Source organism: Epinephelus moara, chromosome 24, assembly GCF_006386435.1.
Source record: "Epinephelus moara isolate mb chromosome 24, YSFRI_EMoa_1.0, whole genome shotgun sequence".
Lineage (NCBI taxonomy): Eukaryota > Metazoa > Chordata > Actinopteri > Perciformes > Serranidae > Epinephelus > Epinephelus moara.
Window position 1 is genome coordinate 12,173,190 of NC_065529.1, and position 18,410 is coordinate 12,191,599.

Below are 18,410 nucleotides of genomic sequence, written 5' to 3' on the forward strand. Positions count from 1 at the left end.
TTCGTACTCATGCCAAAGGGTTTTAGTTCACCGTCATGGGAGAGTGTGTAACGCTGCCAGTATTTGAACATAAGAAGCTGCAGCAAGAGTATTTGGGGCACTTTTATAGTACTTTTCTATGAAAAATGACTCAAACCGATTAGTCGACTACTAAAATAGTCACGATTATTTTAATAGTCGATTAGTCATCGATTAGTCGACTAATCGTTGCAGCCCTAGTAGTAGGCTGCATTGTAGGGTGCACTCTGTTGGTGCTGTTAGCAGCATTAAGGTTCATTCTCACTGCCGCGATGCGGAAATGCGGGACGGATTTGCGGAATATTCACGCAGCGCTTTTCCACGTTTAAACCATACACACAGGCACGGTACGGACACGGTGCAGAATTTCGCGTTGTTGTGTTCCAATTCCGTGCAGTGTGAACGGGTGTGGGTGAACATGGACGAGAGTAGCAGCAGCAGCAGCAGCAGCAGCAGTGAGCCAGCAAGCTAAAGTTTAACAAGCGTCAACATCAGCTTTCTTTAGCACTTAGCACTCTCACCACAGCCACCAAGCTGGACAATGGACTGCCAGACGTTGTCCTTTAATTTATTGTTCATAAAATCATCCTGTCTGTTATCAAAGGACGGGGTGCTGTGAAACGAGGTTTATCAACCTTTCTCCCATACTGTCCTGCCTGACTGGATTTTGGACTCTGCCGGGTCTGCGCGACTATAAACAAACAATTTTACTGGCCCAGCTGTGTAGTTCTGCCGGCAAATTCGGCAGGGGTCAAAGTCTGGGCGGAAACTTTTTGTCACCGCATGAAAGTTCCGCCACGGTGTGCAAACTTCCATAAGAACCCATGAAATCAACTTTTATATTTTTCCGCGAGAATAATCCACGCGGATATTCACCCTCAGTAAGAATGGACTTTTAGCACGGCTAGTGGTGCTAACATAGCTAACAATGCTAGAGTGGGTTTTGTGATGACACCACTTACTCACCGTGGCAACACGTTTCCACTCTAACTTAGTCACATATCGACGTTTGGTCGTTGACTTTCCACGTCCACATATGACGTGCAAGGTACCCTGGGTGTGTTGGTTGTTGACGTTCTGGGACGCCGTGTCAACTTCAGCCTGTTACATGCATTGTCTGTTTTCAAAATACACTTCTGTTTTCACAGGAAATGTACAGTTTGCATACAGTCTCTTTCAAAATAAAAGCACTACGTCGGTACAACACAGCAAATTAATTTTTTTTTCCTTCAACAACAGCACGTGGTTACATTTAGGAAAAAAGAACAGGGTTTGGCTTTACAACCTTACGGGAGGCGAACACTGGCTCCCAGGTGAAAGTCGGTGGTTGTTGGACTTCACTGCATTAACTTATGTTGTTGTCCCACCGTATTTCCCCCGGACGCTGCCGGGTGCAACAACAGCGACCAGCCAGGTATCATGCTAACGTGAAATGACAGCTTTTTTGTCAGTCTGACTCCGGAAGTCACTGACCAAGTGACGATTTTCGACCACTTCGGAGTGAGACCGGGTTGACCATGGCTACCTGGGGTGCAATTGGAGGGCGCCTACCACTGGGACTTCATTGCTAGCAGTAACGGCCACTAATTAACACTCATCCAACCCAGGTGGTGCAGAGTGGACATGGCTAACGTTAGCTAACCAGTGGAGACCGGAGGGTGGGCAGTCAAAGGGTGACACAGGAGTGGATTTTCACTCCTGTCCCGCCTCAGCCCCGTGTTGTCTTTTTAAATAACTAACAAAATTGAGCCTATTCTTGTTAGAACGACATATTAAACACATAAAAAGTTTTGGTTGAACGCTACAGTTTAGCATGATGCTGAAATAAGTCCTTATTAATGTGACTGTGATCTGTCCCTTCAGCTGCACGCTGTCATCACAGCTCTGTGTGTGTTTTTCAGCCACATGCCTCTGAGTCCGGCTGCTGACACCAAACATGATCGCCCGCGGCAACAGGCGGTTACTAACGGCAACCCGACAGGCTCTGCTGTTGCCAGGGACGAGGACGCGGATGACACGCCCCCTGGAAACAGCATTGTCGTCCGCATCGGCATCCCGGACCTGCAGCAGACGGTAACACACACATATATACAGTTATATATGCAGTATATATATAAGCATATATATATACAGTATATATATAACCTCGAGTGGAGGTTATATAAAGGAAATGAATGAATCAGCACGACAAACCTGTGTGTCTGTCTGTCTGTGTCTGTCTGTCTCTTTCTCTGTCTGTCTGTTCCTCTGTCTCTGGCTCTCTCAGAAGTGTTTGCGGTTGGACCCAGAGTTACCAGTTTGGACCAGTAAGCAGAGGGTTCTGGTGACGTTGACTCAGTCTCTGTCGGATGTTTTGAACTATGGTCTCTTCCAGCCGGCGTTCAACGGCCGAGCCGGAAAGTTTCTGGACGAGGAGCGGCTGCTGAAGGAGTATCCTCTCCCTCCCATCACGCCCATCCCATACCTGGAGGTACGGTAGAGTTTATATGTTGGCATCATTTTAAAGGTGTTTTTTGTTCCTGTCAACTAATCCCATGAAAAGATCAAAACCAGTTCATGAGTGTCTCAGTGTTGTCTGACTTCCTGTCTGCGTCTCTTTGCTCCGAGCCCATTGGTTCCTACTGAGGACGTAAATCTCTAAGAACACAAATATACAGGTTCATCAGTAACAGCTGCTCACGGTAGTTCGACTTTGACTTTGTTGGGAACTATTTTCAGCGGTGGATTAATTCGCATTTGGTGCTCCAGTGAGACATCACCATCATCAAACCCATCAGACTTCATCAAACCTTTTAAAACCTGGAGCGACATCACTTTCCTTGTGCTGTTTTCAGACGCCTTTCACAAGTCTTTAAACCTCTGAGCTCTGAGCTCACTGGTGTGATGTCTTTCAGAAACATGGGGGGAAAAAGTTGTGAGCAACTTGGTAAGAAATGTCCCACAAATTGCAAGAAAATAATAGATTTTGAAAATTATTTTTAAAAAATAGGGAACAAGAAAAAAGCCAGGGAGAACTATATTTATGATTATTTTTAAAGTTTAAAATTATTTTGCAGAATTATTAGAATTTTAAAGCACCTTTTCAGATCATTTCCTTATTTGTTTGTTTTTAACTGTTTTTGAAGGTTTTTTTAGTTCTTTTTACTAATTTGTTGCTAATATTTTGGGTCATGCCTCCTTTGTGCTCATTGCCTTCTTCCTGTGTTTTCAAAATAAATCAAGCCAATTCGATTCTCAGGTTTCAAAGGGTTAAATAAACAGTCATGTTAGTGTGTATAGATGCAGCATGATGTCACATCTAACTGGTGAATTAAGGGTTAATTTACACCAAACCAGAGCTGGTGGTTGTTGGGACAGTGGAAAGATGAACCAAGATGGTTTCTGTGAGTTTTATTTTCTATCTGTTGACTTTGAATGAAAATCATTTTGTGATTTACAATCATAAAACGTCTGTTTATTTAAATGGAGTCTGGAGGGTTTGGTGACGGTGATTTCAGGGCTGTTTCTGGTTAAACAAAAAGGATCTTACTCTCTAACACAAAGCTCTATCTCTGTAGGGATCCTTTCATAATGTTGTCAGACACTTAGAATAACAGTCTGAGCCTGTCAGTGACAAAAACAAACACTGTGAGTGGACGGACACTGACGGTGTGAACAGAGTGGAAACATTACAGCCTGTCTCACTTACACATGAAGACATGGGATAACAGGGTCCAGGTTATAAAATACCAAAGATATCCTTTAAATGTATTAAATCTGAAATGTGTTGACATTATGAAATAAGTAACCATAGGAATGACCACAGACAAGATCGATGATATAATCATGAAACTGAAATAATCTGATTCGTTTTTAAAGCTCAGCTCATTATTTTGATATGCTGTTTCAACCTGCTTCTTTTCACAATCATAAATTGTATTATTGCAGCTCTTTCTATTTCAAATTGCCCTTTTTTAGAAGTTTGTTTCATTTCATGGCGCCATTTTTCCTCCTATGACCATCTTCAACATCTCTATGTGTGATTGCCCGACCATAGCAACAGCAGAACACCTACATACCTGCCTGAGTGTCAGACAAAGACTTTGTGATGTCATGAAATAAAAACTGTTGAAATTAAATGTAGTTAACTTCATTTGGAAAATAATCAGGATGCAAAAATTTTTCATGACAATTAGCTGAGTTTAAACTGTGTTAATTCAAAGTTGTATGCTTATTAGGGATGGGGGAAAAAATCACTACAGCACAGTACTGCAATATATTTGCCTGGCAATATCGTATCATTACATGGATGCAAAGTATGTTTTTTCATTATAGAAATTAATATAACATACAAATTAAACTTTTGGTAGCCTACTAGAATAATAAAATAAAATGTTTTCACAACCCATGAGATATAATCTGCTGCAACAGACTGAAAATTTTATTTTAAAACAGATGCTGACATTGTTTTACTTTTGGAACATAACTTGCAGTTGAAAAAGGCAACAAATCACAATATATGTAATTATAATACTCATATTGTTACACGTTTTAAGTCGCAGTAATAACTCGATATGTTGGTTTTTGTGTTTTCGTGGGATTTAATGTGACAAATACTGCGTGTGACGACTCTACATGTTTGTGTCAGCATCTGTTGTGTGTGAGCACAAACTAACAGTGACCTTTCACCTCTTATTCTACAGTTTCGTTATAAGAGGAGAGTTTACACGCAGAGCTACGTGGACGATAAGCAGCTGGCCAAGCTGCACACCAAGGTACACACACACACACACACACACACACACACACACACACACACATACTTAGACACACACATGCATATATGCATAAAATGAATCACTTAAAGTGCAGCTGTAGACACAAATGTTGTGTTTTAAGTAGGTCTGGACAAAACAGCTCCTTAATAATCACGTACATCTGAACCCACGATACGTAACGCTAACAATCTGTCGCAGCTCTGTAAACTTCTCTGCCTTCATCAAACTGTGTCTGTGGGAGAATGTGTTTCCTTCTTCAGATAAATGCCTGATTTAGATTTTGTTTTCCAGGCCAACCTAAAGCGCTTTATGGAACATGTTCATCAGAAGAATGTGGAGAAGGTTTCCAAATGGTTGGAGAAGGGCCTGGACCCCAACTTCCATGACTCAGACACCGGTGGTGAGTTCTCACACACACACACACACACACACACACACACAGTGCCTCCTAAACATTCACACAACACTCAGCTGTTATTATACTGTTTAAAGGTTCTGTATGTGACATTCAGAGTGTTAATACAGACTCACAGACTGAACATAAAGATGGACGACACGTCTCAGCTTCCTCCCACTGTACAAAAGTGAAGCCAAAATATCCTGGCTGCTGCCGTCTCGGGCTGGTGACATCATTTGGAGCCAGAGTCTGTGCAGTAGCGATCTCCAGCAGGTGTCAAGTTCCTGCGCAAACACCTGTCTGACCAATCACGAGCAGCGCCATTGATCACAGATACACTGACTCACACAGCTGTCAATCATGACGTCACATCCCCTTTTTATAGCTTAAATTAACTAATTAAAACCAAACTTATCAGAAAAACAAACACTTGAACAAAGATCAGAATGAGAACTACCTAAAATGGCAGAAACCATCTTTGGGAAAATTTTATGTGAGGTGTACTTTCAGTTTTTAATCGGTTAACATGGAGGGGCGGGCGGCCCAGATGTTTTGGCTTCACTTCTGGGGAGCTGTCATGTCATCCATCTTTATTATACAGCCTGTGAGCAATCTCACGCTCAGTGTGTGTGTTGTACTCTGAGCTTCTCTGTTGTTTGTTGTGGTGAGCCAGCATGGCTGCGAGTCTCCGTGTGTGTGTGTGTGTGTGTGTGTGTGTGTGTCCCACTGACCGGCTCATCGCCGCTGCTCTGCACTGCGCTGATACAGCGATCACTGCTGATAACACCCTCCTGACCCACGGCGTTGTGTAGCGCTCACCCTCTGGTCCCCCCCAACATGCTAACACCATTAGCTCTGTCAGCACTGTTACTGTTGTTAGAGCTGTTAGCTGCTAGCCGCCAGCTCAGTCACCTCCATGTTGAGAACCATGTGCAGACAACCTGAATCATAGATGTGCTCTGAATGTCGAATACAACTCCTTTAATTAAAACTACAAACTTAAAGTAATGTATCATATTATATAAATATATATATATATAATGTTATGTCATGTAAAAAGTAATTATAAGTGTAAATAAATATAGTGGAGTAAAAAGTAAAGTAAAGTAGTGGAGTACAATATTTCCCTCTGAGATGACGTAGAAGTATTTAAAAGTAGCAGACAATGAAAATACTTGAGTACTGTCCACAGTACACATACAGTACTTATGTTCCAGTGATGTGCTGTTATTATCGGACAGTATTAACTTGTTTCATTTTGGTTGTTTGTGTCTCAGAGTGTCCTCTGACTCTGGCGGTCCAGCTGGAGGAGAGCTGTGACCTGATTAAAGTCCTCCGCAGTGGAGGAGCTCACCTGGACTTCAGGACCAGAGACGGTATCACCGCTCTGCACCGGGCCGTCCTCTGCAGGAACAGCGCTTCTCTCACTGTAAGAAAGCAACACTCTCTGCTGCTCTAATTAAAGAAGCTTTTACTGAGGCTTCTCACCGTGTTTGACCTGATGTTACTGTCGGAGCTGGAAAATGACTCATGTACATTCACTCATGTTCTGTCCTCACATACAGCTCGGAAGTTTACTTAATTTTATGCGACTTTATACTTATTAATTTTTTACTCTTAACTCCACTACACTTCTCTGACAGCTTTAGTTACTTTACAGATTCAGATGGTTAATACACAGTATAATAAACTGATAACTGATTACCTATTATCACAGATTAAACTAACCAGCAGTATATAAAGTAATTAAAATTAATCTGTCAGCATGTATAAACCATATGATTGCAAATTTTGGAACTTCAGGGACAATCTGTACGTCACAGAGACCCAGTGAATTAAGCTTTAAGGCCTTCACACAGATGGGGCGTGATGGATAAACGACACACAAATACAAAGTACTCACCAAACTATTCATACTGGCAGCGACGGAAATTTGCGACAGATGCAACAGGTCGTTTGTAGCTGTGACTTAGTGACGTGAGTCCGTTCCACACAAAGTGACTGGTTGGTGCCTTAATGTGAGGCGCAAAAGCTCGAAAATCAACTTTATTACCAAAAAAGTTATGTTGCTTCTTTGTCGCGTAATATTCTGCGTGAAAAAACAACAGTTTGTAAAAATATATTGATGTGCAAATTAACTGCACAAATTTTTTTTTAAATTAAAGGCCTTCATTCTGGTTTTGTCTCAGTGCAGTTTATTGAGTTTAGACATATTTAACTTAAATACTTCTTCAAGACTGAGGGTTTAATATTTTAGTAAATTCAACTTTAATATTAATAGTTTTACTTAACAAATGTAATCAAAGTTCTTTAGTCTTATTTTTTTGTCGTATCGTATTTATTGATAAATAAGATAAGATTAGTTAAGATGTGTTACAATTGGATACGAGATGAGAAGATATGATACGAGACAAAAAGATACAATACAATGAGATACAAGACGATATGATATGATACGATAAAATAAGATGTGATACGATACAATATAGGATAAAATGCAATACGATACGGTACAATATGATACAATATAAGATACAACGCGATACGATAAGATGCGACAATACAATACAATATGATTTGAGACGAGACGAAAATATAAGATGCGATATGATACGATACAATACACTAAGATAAGATCAGATGCAATACGATAAAATATATAATACGATACGATATAAGATATGATATGATGCGATACAAGATGATAAGATAAGATAGGATAGGATAAAATGCAAAACGATATGGTACATTATGATAAAATATAAGATACAGTGTGATACCAGATGGTACGATAAGATGCGATGAGCGACGATACAATACGATACGATACGATATGATACAATACGATATGATATAAGAGGAGACGAGACAAAAATATCAGATGAGTTATGATACGATAAGGTGCGATACGATATGATACAATACAGTAAGATAAGATCAGATGCAATACGATATAAGATATAATAAAGTACGATACAATATGATACGATAAGATGCGGTACAATTAGATAAGATAAAATGCAACAGGATACGTTACGGTACAATACGATACGATAAAAGATATGATACGATGTGATACAAGATGATAAGATAAGATAGGGTAGGATAAAATGCAAAACGATACGGTACATTGTGATTCAATTTAAGATACAGTGTGACACGATAAGATGCAATGAGCGACGATACGATATCATATATGAGAGGAGAGGGGACAAGACGAAAATATAAGATGCCTTATGATACGATACAATATGGTAAGATAAGATAAGATGCGAGACGATACCATAGATGAGATACTATATGATACTGCGTGAGATGATATGAGACAATAAGATACAATGGGATATGATACCAAGTGAGACGAGATGATATGATAGATATGATAAGATGCGAGACACTCATATTGTCACTCGTTGCATCTTGAATCATCTCGTATCACATTGTATCATATTGTACTGAATCGTATTGCATTTTATCTTATTGTATCATATCATATGGTCCTGTATCGCATCGTATCATATCTTCTATCGTATCGTATTGTACCATATCGTATCATATTGTATCGTACGTTAATACATCTTATATCGTATTGCGATGTGATGCGATAAGTTTTTATTGATCTCCAGACAATATTCGATTGTTGTGGCAGCACAAGGGTAGAAATAAGTTCAGATAAATAGAGAAAGGTAAAAATAAAAAAGATAAAGAAATTATTTTAAGGATATGAAACAAGAATAGAGACGACAAAAGACTCGAATTAAATCGCAAGCCGTACACAAACAGTACCCAAGACCAGAGTTTACTTGAACTAACACTGCAGTGCTGTCTAAGGCAAAGTGAGTTATATGATACCAACTATAACAGTGAACCCCAGAATACTGTAGTGTAATATCATGTGGGATTTAAAGGTAAATGCAATATGAGATGAAATCTGTAGATGTGGTGCCACATAATGTAGCATACATCACAGCGCGCACTATAAGACATAATATAGTATTAGCTATGTGTACAGTGTGATATATAAGGAATAATAATACTACATGTATATGATGTGCAGTGTTACAGTTAAATACAATTAATCTACATAATGTCTCGTCCTGTCCTGGTCCTCAGACTCTGCTGGACCTTGGAGCGTCTCCGGACTACAAGGACAGCAGAGGTCTAACTCCTCTCTATCACTCTGCCATGGTGGGCGGCGCCCCCTACTGCTGCGAGCTGCTGCTGCAGGACCACGCCACCATCGGTACGGAGGCTCACAGGGGTCAATCTGTTGTTAGTGATACAACGTCACCGTGTGATTATTTTTATTTGTTCATTTTGTTGGTGTCATCTGTGGAGAAAAAAAACAACACTTCAGTGGTGAAAGAATTCTTGTTGTCATGGTTGCAGGGATGACTGATGAGAATGGGTGGCAGGAAATTCACCAGGTGACACACGCACGCGCACACACACACACACACACACACACACACACACACACATCCAAACACACACATACATGCACAAGCATCCACAATTAATTGAATTACTTGCCCTATACAATTATGATTTTTCTGTGCGTGTGTGTGTGTGTGTGTGTGTGTGTGTGTGTGTGTATGTGTGTGGGCGCATGTCTGTGTGAGTTCAGGCATGTCGCTATGGTAACGTGCAGCACTTGGAGCACCTGCTGTTCTACGGAGCTGACATGAGTTCCCAGAATGCATCGGGAAACACCGCTCTGCACCTCTGTGCTCTATACAACCAGGTAACACACCAAAAAACACATCATAAGAATAATATTTTTAAGTCCTCTTACTGTTACTCTGTGTGTGATGTTTTTTTTTAACTTAAATCTAACTGAAATAATTGCTGCTGGTTTTGCAGGACAGCTGCGCCAGAGTGCTGCTGTTCAGAGGGGCAAATAAAGACATCAAAAACTACAACAACCAGACTGCCTTTCAGGTAAAATAAAAACACACAATTCTTATCTTGGATTATTATTTTGTGTGAGTAATTATACTCTGGATACACAGTATAATAACTTAAAGGGTAAGTTTGGTATTTTTTAACCTGAATCCTATTTTCCTGTTTTTGTGTCTAAGTGATGGGAAGAGCAGTTTTTTAAACTGGCCCAGTATTCAGCGAGAGCACTGCAGACAGCAGCGGAAAAACAAGCTGTAATGATTCACTCACTTGGGGCAACTGTGCACCGTCAGTGTCCGTCCACTAACAGTGTTTGTTTCTGTCACTGACAGGCTCAGATTGTTATTCTAAGTGTGTGACAACATCATGAAAGGATCCCTACAGAGATAGAGCTTTGTGTTAGAGAGTAAGATCCTTTTTATTTAACCAGAAACAGCCCTGAAATCACCGTCACCAAACCCTCCAGACTCCATTTAAATAAACAGTAATTTTATGATTGTAAGACACACTTCATTAAAAGTTGACGGAAACAAAATTAAACTCACAGAAACCATCTTGGTTCATCTTTCCACTGTTCCAACAATCACCAGCTCTGGTTTGGTTGAAATTAACCCTTAATTCACCAGTTAGATGTGACAACATGCTGCCTCTATACAGGCTAAAATTACTGTTTTTAAATGGAGTCTGGTGGGTTTGACGATAGCGATTTTGGGGCTGTTTCTGGTTAAACAAAAAGGATCTTACTGTTTAAAGGTGCTGACACACCAAACCGACATCAAAGAACTAGCGGCGACGAAAGCCAACTGTTGCGTCGTCTACGTCGCCTCACGTCGCCCTGTGTCAGTTGCATTTGAACACACTACACGGACTACATCCGACGGCCAAGTAGCACGTACGTTCTGCGCCTGCGTGAGAGAGAGCGGAGTGAGAGAGTGGTACATCCTGTCAGCCGAGGGGTTTCCTATCTGTGCAGCCGAGCACCGCAGCACCTCCACGGACTATTACATCCAGACGGTCCCGGTGTTTCCTCCGCAGGCTCCACTTCACTCAGCTGCCCGATAAACCCGCTGCTTCTTCCCACTTTAACCTGAATAACAAACCAGGGCTCGGTGCTCCGGTTGGATCCAAACGGAGAGCCGGGGCTAGCTGGGAGGCACACTGATGGTGTGAACAAGCCTTGAGTCATTACATTGCCGCCTGTGTGGCTGCTGCCGGTTAGAAAAGGTTAGAAATACCAAAGTTACGTTTTAAAACACATTTGGATCTCTAAACATTTCCCTGTAAAACTGTTGTCAGGAGACCTCTACCTACAAACAAGTGCAGGTTTCACCCTTTGTTTTATCACTGATTTGATATTTGCTAAATTTCCCCGGAGGCTTGAAATGTGCAACATTATCCTGAGTGTGTAAATCCAGCAGGACCGAGCGGGCGGATCTAGAAAAAGAAACACAGACGAACACGTTCAGTCTTTTCATGGGTTTTGTTGATAATTAGAATATAGAATAAAAGCCTGATGCTTTTTAATGGTGGTATATATAAAGCCAAATGTCTGATCCATTTGTTGTTGTTATGATAATGCACGGACTCTCCTTGTGTGTGTGTGTGTTTGTGTGTAGGTGGCAATAATTGCTGGGAACTTTGAACTTGCAGAAATCATTAAGATCCACAAAACCTCTGACGTTGGTGAGTTGGCTGAGACTGTAAACACATTTAAATTCTGTGTATATGTGTGTGTGCAAGTGCACACGTCACAGTAGCTGTAGAAGTTAACTGTGTGTGTGTGTGTGTGTGTGTGTCTGTGTTTGCGTGTGTGTGTTAATGTGCCCAAGTAGTTCCCTTTAGAGAAACTCCATCCTACACAAAGCGCCGCAGAGCCGGCGTGAGCAGGACGGCGGCTGGAAATGGTCTGGCTTCACCGCGCTCCCTGATTCGCTCAGCTAGTGACAACGCTCTGGAAAGCCCCGCCTCCTCTCCTGGCCCCTCCCTCCAAAGCCTGGAAACGCACCACGACACGCACACACATTCGCTACGACGACACACACGCCGCCTCAGGTACACACATACGGACACTTATGGACACTATACTCAGACACAGGATCAGTATGTTTGATATTTACACACTGTTGTCGTCAAACATGTCATCCAGCTGTTACAACTATTAGTCCATGTCAGCACTGGGGTGTAGGTGACATCAGTGCTGATGTAGCTGGCTTTAGTACTGGTGTCCTTAGCATCAGTAATTCTGCATTTAGCATCAGTACTGGTCTAGGTGTCATTTGTAATGGTATTGTTAACATTAGGGTTGGTGTAGTTGGCATCAGTACTGGTGTGTAAAGCCTTAGTACTGGTGAAGTTTCCTGAGTAATGGTGTGGTCTGTATCAATACTGGTGTATATAGCATTAGCACTTGTTTATTTTACATTAGTGCCACTTTCTTTGGTAACAGCATTGCATTGTTATTGGTAGTTAGCATCAGTACTGGTGTAGTTAGTGCTAGTATTGGTGTAGTTAGTGCTAGTATTGGTGTAGTTAGCATCAGTACTGGTGTAGCTAGCATTAGATTTGGTGTAGTTAGCATCAATTCTGGTGTAGTTAACTTTAGTATTGGTGTACCTAGCATTAGCATCGGTGTAGTTAGCATTTTTGTCGGTGTAGTTAGCATTAGCATCAGTGTAGTTAGCATTAGTATTGGTGTAGCTAGCATTAGCCTCGGTGTAGGTAGCATTAGTACTGGTGTAGTTAACATCAGTATTGATGTAGCTAGCATTAGCATTGGTGTAGTTAGCATTAGCACTGGTGTAGTTAGGATTAGTATTGGTGTAGCTAGCATTAGCACTGGTGTAGTTAGGATTAGTATTGGTGTAGTTAGCATTTGTGTCGGTGTAGTTAGCATTAGCATCGGTGTAGTTAGAACCAGTACTTTGTTTGACATTAGTAATGGTGGAGTTTACAACAGCACCAGATGCAGCCATATTCCTTGTTCCCAACTGCACACTCAGTATCAGTGTAGTTCTGTTTTGGTTTTGAGTAACAGAGTATTAATCCTTACTTGACTTTGCTGCATAAATGTGACTGCCATGTTTTAAAGCAATTTCAAATATTATTATAACTAATAATAGTTGGCAACAGATCTGCTGTAGATGACACAGTTGATAACAGTGCTGTTTAAACCTTGGTTTTAGTAGTCTTAGTCATAACAGTGTATTTGTTAACAGTATTATTGTAGCTAGTTAAGAACCAGTCGTTAGACACAGCCCTGGTGAGTTTAATTACACTGTCGTTGGTTGACTTGTCTGTCTGCAGCCCGAGTGGCGGAGGTCATGTGGAGACCAGTCCCCCCTCCTCCCCTCCTCTAACCCCTCAAATGAGGAAGAGGAGGCTGTACAGCGCCGTACCAGGACGCACCTTCATCGCTACCCGGTCCCACGTCCCCCAGGGGACCGGAGAGATCCAGCTGCACCGAGGAGAGAGGGTCAAAGGTCAGACTGTAGCTCTGTGTACAGTTGAGACAGCAGTACCTGTTGGTGTAGCGATACTGTAACACTCTGTGTGTTGTGGATCTACAGTTCTGTCAATAGGTGAAGGAGGATTCTGGGAAGGAAGTGTTAAAGGAAGGACGGGATGGTTTCCTGCTGACTGTGTTGAAGAAGTCCAGATGAGACAATATGACCCACGACTGGGTAAAGAAATATAAATATTTGTATATAAATAGTAGGACATTTGATACCATATTTATGTACAGTACTTTATAATATATGTTGATGTATGTTTCAGAGACGAGAGAGGACCGCACCAAGCGACTGTTCAGACATTATACTGTAGGATCTTATGACAACTACACCTCCTACAGGTAAGGCACCATCATTACACCTCCTGCATGTGCTATACCTACCCCCTGATAGTGCCCCTCACACAGGTCTGGTACTGATACCCCCCACCACCGCTTGGTTAGTTAGTTTATTTATTGGCTTTAATATCACATCATTAATAAAATAACTTTACATAGTTGAATAAATACAGCAGGGTATGCTTACAAATATCAGTCGATAAAGCTGCTTTAAACACCATAATTAGTTGCTAAAAAGATTAATAAAATCGTAATTTTACTCTCGATGTTGCTAAGATGACATTCATGAAAAGCTGGAGTCATTTTACGACAGCCTCATTTAATATTACATAAAATACAGGTAGGTTATTAAATTAATTAAATACAGGTTTTTGACTGATTTTTTTTGTATTATTATAACATTTATGTAATTTATTTTGTTTTCATATTTATTTATTAGTTTTTTAAATTCACTCCTACTATTGCTATCGCTCTATGTCTCCACGTATAGAAGTATTTATCTATGTATATTTACTTGTTTAAACACATAACATTATCTCCTAAAAAAGTTTTTAAATTCGCTTTCATTGGCAACAGTACTGGTACTAGTTAGCACTATTATTGGTGTCGTTACCATTAGTACTGTGTATTTTGTATTGGTGCCGTTTTAGTTGGCAACAGTATTGGTGTAGTTAGCATTAGTATTAGTGTGGTTAGAATCAGTATGGGTGTAGTTAGCATAAGTATTAGAATAGTTAGCATTAGTATTAGTGTAGTTAGCATAAGTATTAGAATAGTTAGCATTAGTATTGCTGTAGTTAGTTAGCATCAGTATTGCTGTAGTTAGCATCAGTAGTAGTGTAGTTAGCATTAGTATTGGTGTGGTTAGCATCAGTATGGGTGTAGTTAGCATAAGTATTAGAATAGTTAGCATTAGTATTAGTTTAGTTAGCATAAGTATTAGAATAGTTAGCATTAGTATTGCTGTAGTTAGCATCAGTATTGCTGTAGTTAGCATCAGTAGTAATGTAGTTAGCATTAGTATTAGAGTAGTTAGCATTAGTATTGCTGTAGTTAGCATCAGTAGTAGTGTAGTCAGCATCAGTATTGGTGTAGTTGGCATTAGTATTGCTGTAGTTAGCATCAGTAGTAGTGTAGTTAGCATTAGTATTAGAGTAGTTAGCATTAGTATTGCTGTAGTTAGCATCAGTAGTAGTGTAGTTAGCATCAGTATTGGTGTAGTTAGTATTAGCATTATTGTAGTTAGCATTAGGATTGGTGTAGTTGACATCAGTATTGGTGTAGTTAGCATCAGTATTGGTGTAGTTAGCATTAGTATTAGTGTAGTTAGCATTTTACATGTGTTTCTTGTAGTCTTTGTAAACTGGTGTTGATAGTTTAACCTCTTATGTAAATACATTTCACTAATCCCCCCAAGCATAATATTAGATCTTAGAATTATCTGTTTAGACTATATCTAAGGATTGTCCGGTTGCACAAAACAACTTAGGTTAGGATTTTCCTTAAACTCCGAGTTAAGGTTTTAATAAAATACCTAGAATTTTGACCAGCATTTAGCATTTGAACTGTGAAGCTGACGTTACCAAACTCAGTCAGTATCTTTCAGTTGAGAAATTCCAAAAATCAAACTATCATTAATCTTTTCTTTTAGACTGTTGTAACTCCCTCTTTTCTTGCATCATTTAGTCCTTCCCACCTCGTTTTCAACTGGTGCAAAATGCCGCGGCTAGGCTGTAAACAAAAACTGTCATTGGTCCTACATCACACCAGTTCTTTCCTCTCTTTATTGGCGTCCAGTAAAACACACGATTGACTTCACTAATCACTTACAAGGCCTTGCACAGCCTGGTCCCTGCATATATAGCCGAGCTGTTGAGCCCCTTTTTTAGTTGTTGGCTACTCCGATCTTCTGATCAAGGCCTTTTCTCTGTTCCCCATTCCTACTTCAAATCCAGAGGAGGCCGTGCTCATGGGGCTGTAGCTCCCAAACTTTGGAACAGCCTTCCCCATTCCATCAGATCTGCTGAATCTGTGGTTTGTTATAAGCGGCTACTGAAAAAGAATAGGTTAGCCTTTTTATAAACACTCTGCCTTTAGCTTTGTTTATTTTGGTCGTGTGCTTCAATTAATTCATGTCTACGTATTGTGCATATGTATGCGTATGTGGGTATGTTTGTATGTACATTCTTAAAAATAAAGGTGCTAGGAAGAACCATACAGGGTTCTTAGGCTTTTTTCTCCTGTAGAAGAACCCTTTTCAGTTCCTGGAAGACCTGTTCATTCTTCAGAGATCTGTTCTATGGTGTAATACCTCCACCCAGAACCCTCTCTTAGGGTATTGTATTGGGGTTATGGGTTCTATCCTATTCATATTATTAAGGGTGCTATCAAGAACGCAGACGGGATTCTACCAAAGAAAGTATATCCATATGTCCATCCATTTTTATCCACTTATCCGGGCCCCAGTCGTGGGGACAGCAGGCCAAGTAAGGTACCCCAGACGTCCCTCTTCCCAGCAGCGCTTTCCAGCTCCTCCTGGAGCACCCAAGGTGTTCCCAGGCCAGATGAGATATGTAATCCCCCCAGTGTGTTCTGGGTCTGCCCCGGGGCCTCCTACCAGTGGGACGTGCCCAGAACACCTCTAACAGGAGTCATCCAGGAGGATCCTGATCAGATGCCCGAACCACCTCAACCGACCCCTTTCAACGTGAAGGAGCAGCGGCTCTACTCCGAGCTCCCCGCAAATGTCCGAGCACCTTACCCTATCTCTAAGGCTGAGCCCAGCCACCCCACGGAGGAAACTCGCCGTTGCTTGTATTCGCAGCCTCATACTTTCAGCCACTACCCAGAGCTCATGACCATAGGTGAGGGTTGGGACATAAATCGAAAATTTCGCCTTCTGGCTCAGCTCCCTCTTCACCACCACGATCCAGCACAGTGTTCGCAACGCTGTAGACACCACACCAAACCGAGAAATGCCATCTTAACATGGTGGAGAGGTTTGCGTGTCCCTGTGATTCTGGGAGCTGTGTTGTTCAGGGCTTATAGCCCCTGGCAAGGCAAAGTGGTCCCAGGGGAGGGGCCAGATTAAGAACGATTCAAGAAAACCTTGATGGCTAATTCGGATACTGAGTACCAGCCTAGAGGGTTGTACCAAGAACGCTTTTATATTCCAAGGATTTCATCTAGAACCCATCCAGGGGGGCTTGACCAAGAACCTTTTTATATTCCAAGGGTTTCATCTACAACCCACCCTGGGGGTTCTACCAAGAACCCCTTAATATTCCTAGGGTTTCATCTTAAATCCAACCAGATTCTAATGAGAACCCTTCTATATTTCAAGGGTTATGTCTAGGCGCACTCAGGGGTATTTACTGAGAATATATTTATATTCCAAGGTCCTCATCCAGAAACCTGTCAAGAGACACTTGTGGTTCACAATAATGTTTTTAAGGGGGCGGAGATTTCGTGAAATCACTTCCACTACGACAGTCTGTACTATTTCAATAGCACATTAGGGTTGGGAAGGGACACTCATTTCCATACTAGAACTGAATACAAAATGCCAAGTACCAGGTACCCATAAAAATAATAATAATAATAATTTCAGTAAACCATGTGTTACTGCATGGCGTTAAAGGGTGGTAAAGAGATCAACTGCGGCAGAACACAAGTAAAATTCATTAATTAAGGGGATTCTAGATACGTCTTACATTTAACAATACAAGTGAAACATGGGTTAATGTTCAATCCTTGAAGAACTGGTTCTTCCAAAAAGGGTTTTTCAGAAGCAATTGGTTCTGGGTAGAACCTCAGCCCTTGTGGAAGAACCCTTTTAGAACCCTTATTTCTAAGAGTGTATGTATGAATGTATGTATACGTATATGTATATACTTGTATTTGTACTTATATATGTGAAGCACTTTGTAACTGTGTTTCTAAAAGTGCTACATAAATACAAAACACCCATATGTCTTCTCCTTAAGGTTTCCTTAAGATGTTCACTTAAGTGCTATACAAGGTTTTCTCCTTATCTTGGTCTTATACTTAAGTATTCCCTTAATGTTAGTTATATGGTTGAACCGTATCTTAACAGCAACGAGGACGAATTTATGGCGATAAGTGAAGAAAATGGACGCGTCCGGAGAAGAGTGTTCCCTCTTGAATTGATTTTTGTTTAATTATCTTCCATATTTGTTGTTTCCCGTTGTCTGTTTCTTTTCTTCTGACATTTTTTTGACGATCTCTAGGCCAACTTTCTGAGAGGAGAACGGGTGAGGTGGTAACATGTATCACAAGCGCGACTGCACGCAAATGGTCTCCATGGAAGTTCTAGAATTTTACAACTGTAAAATCTATTTCAGTGCCGTACATGCCTTAACGTTTTTCCTTAACGAACGAAACCATTTCCTGTGCAACACCCTTAAGTAAGTTCCTCAGCTAAGGAGAAATAAAGCCTTAAGTGTAATATTTAAAGGTCCAGTGTGGA

The 18,410-nt window shown here is 40.8% G+C and overlaps 1 protein-coding gene across 1 annotated transcript in view; it reads left to right on the forward strand.

Moving 5' to 3' along the window:
• Positions 1–18,410, forward strand: part of shank3b (SH3 and multiple ankyrin repeat domains 3b) — an 82,896-nt gene that overhangs the window by 41,070 nt on the left and 23,416 nt on the right. Inside the window, exons 3-16 of the mRNA XM_050037848.1 lie at positions 1,920–2,091; positions 2,285–2,488; positions 4,701–4,772; positions 5,067–5,175; positions 6,450–6,601; positions 9,286–9,415; positions 9,562–9,599; positions 9,800–9,916; positions 10,036–10,113; positions 11,691–11,757; positions 11,907–12,126; positions 13,378–13,553; positions 13,641–13,754; positions 13,849–13,924. Of these exons, the coding sequence (XP_049893805.1) occupies positions 1,924–2,091; positions 2,285–2,488; positions 4,701–4,772; positions 5,067–5,175; positions 6,450–6,601; positions 9,286–9,415; positions 9,562–9,599; positions 9,800–9,916; positions 10,036–10,113; positions 11,691–11,757; positions 11,907–12,126; positions 13,378–13,553; positions 13,641–13,754; positions 13,849–13,924 (1,721 nt within the window). The 5' untranslated portion in view covers positions 1,920–1,923. The remainder of the gene's footprint in view (positions 1–1,919; positions 2,092–2,284; positions 2,489–4,700; positions 4,773–5,066; positions 5,176–6,449; positions 6,602–9,285; positions 9,416–9,561; positions 9,600–9,799; positions 9,917–10,035; positions 10,114–11,690; positions 11,758–11,906; positions 12,127–13,377; positions 13,554–13,640; positions 13,755–13,848; positions 13,925–18,410) is intronic.